The sequence below is a fragment of the Contarinia nasturtii genome, unplaced genomic scaffold (assembly GCF_009176525.2).
Source record: "Contarinia nasturtii isolate CC-2019 unplaced genomic scaffold, AAFC_CNas_1.1 Cnas_scaffold_5250, whole genome shotgun sequence".
Classification (NCBI taxonomy): domain Eukaryota; kingdom Metazoa; phylum Arthropoda; class Insecta; order Diptera; family Cecidomyiidae; genus Contarinia; species Contarinia nasturtii.
The window spans coordinates 1-1,581 of NW_022202527.1; the positions used below are offsets into that span (position 1 = coordinate 1).

The 1,581-nt window shown below is 38.6% G+C and overlaps 1 protein-coding gene across 1 annotated transcript; it reads left to right on the forward strand.

The window, feature by feature from the left end:
• Positions 1 to 55: 55 nt before the first annotated feature.
• On the forward strand, positions 56 to 1,228 carry LOC116351341 (the record flags this gene model as incomplete). Its single annotated transcript, XM_031783430.1, has 1 exon — positions 56 to 1,228. A coding segment is annotated over exon 1 (1,173 nt), but the record flags the coding sequence as incomplete, so codon positions are not given.
• Between the last annotated feature and the right edge of the window lie 353 nt (positions 1,229 to 1,581).

Sequence of the window (1,581 nt, forward strand, 5' to 3'; positions counted from 1 at the left end):
ATTCCTATTCGTTTATGTCTTATAGTCCTCAAAAAGTAAAATTATTTTATTTAAAATGGATTCAATCCTATCTGAGTGTGAAGAATTTAAACTCTTGAAAATGAACACATGCCGCATGAAATCGCGCATACATTTTCTAAAGAGGTGCAAGCAAAAAGGTGTTTTACCGAAATTCACCCACATAAAATGTAATACAAAAAGCCAATCAGGCTTGAAAGCCATCCATAAAGCGAGACGCTGTTGGTTAGTGAATGAGCTTCGAAGCAGTTATGCGGAACTGGCAACAGCTGACGCCAAATCGTATCAGTTATACCAAAAAATTGCAAGTAGATCAACACCACTACAACTTGATGTTTTCATGGGAACTGTGCGAGAAGCATATGGCGAAAATCTTCGGTTTTGGTTTACACAAAAACGTAAAAAACTCACTAAGCTGAAGCAAGCAGTCGACTGTCCAAAAAGCGAATTCATTCCAAATTTCCTTATCAACAAATCTTCGATTGAACTTAACGAAGACGAAATCAGCCTCTTAAACAAGGGCTTGAATTTCGCACTACCCAATAAACAAACACCAGTGAAAGACATTGTTGTCGATACGGAGGCCGGGCTGAAATATTCAGAAAAAGGTTTAGCGGACGAAGTGCGTGCGAAGGTGAAAAAAGTTTTTTCCACGAGACAATACAACTCACCGAACAACGCGTCCAAAATGTACGAAACCATCAAATCACTAAATAAAAAAGAAGTTTACGTAACGAAGGCTGATAAGGGAAACGGCGTAGTGGTTGTTGATCGTGGTGATTATGACGACTCGATACATAAAATGATTGCCGACGGCCCGTATGTTGAAGTGAAGAATCCGTCACACAAAATTTCAAAAGCGTGCTCTGAAATGATAACCAAACATTGCGAAATATTTGGAGGTGAAAGATGGAGAAGAAACATGATTCCGAGCTATTCAAAAGTCCCGCGAATTTACGGTTTGCCAAAAATCCACAAAGAAGGCAACAAATACAGACCGATTGTTGACAATACATTAGCGCATTCATATAAACTATCGAAATTCTTACGCACCCGTTTCGCACAGTTGAAACAAATGGACAATTTTTCAATTAAAAATTCCATCGAATTAACTGAAAAGTTGAAAGATGTTAAATTGCAGCGCAATGAAGTATTAATTTCATTTGATATATCGTCATATTTCACCAGTGTACCGGTTGAGGGAGCGTTGGTATGTCTACAAAATTGGCTGGATAGACAATCCCTAGATCATATCGAAGCAGACGCCCTGTACGAACTGACAAAAGTGTGTGTGGAACACACATTTTTCCAATTCAGATCAAAATACTATAGGCAAACGAACGGAATGGCCATGGGCAACTGTTTGTCACCATTTTTATGCAACTTGTATATGAATCATCTGGAAGAAAGGTTGACGACATTTGACTTGTTCCCGAAAGTATGGATAAGATACGTCGACGACGTAGTTGCAATAGTACAAGAGGATAAAATTGACCAAATTCTGGACGTCATCAATAATGTTTCCCCACACATTAAATTCACGGTTGAACGCGAACAAAACAG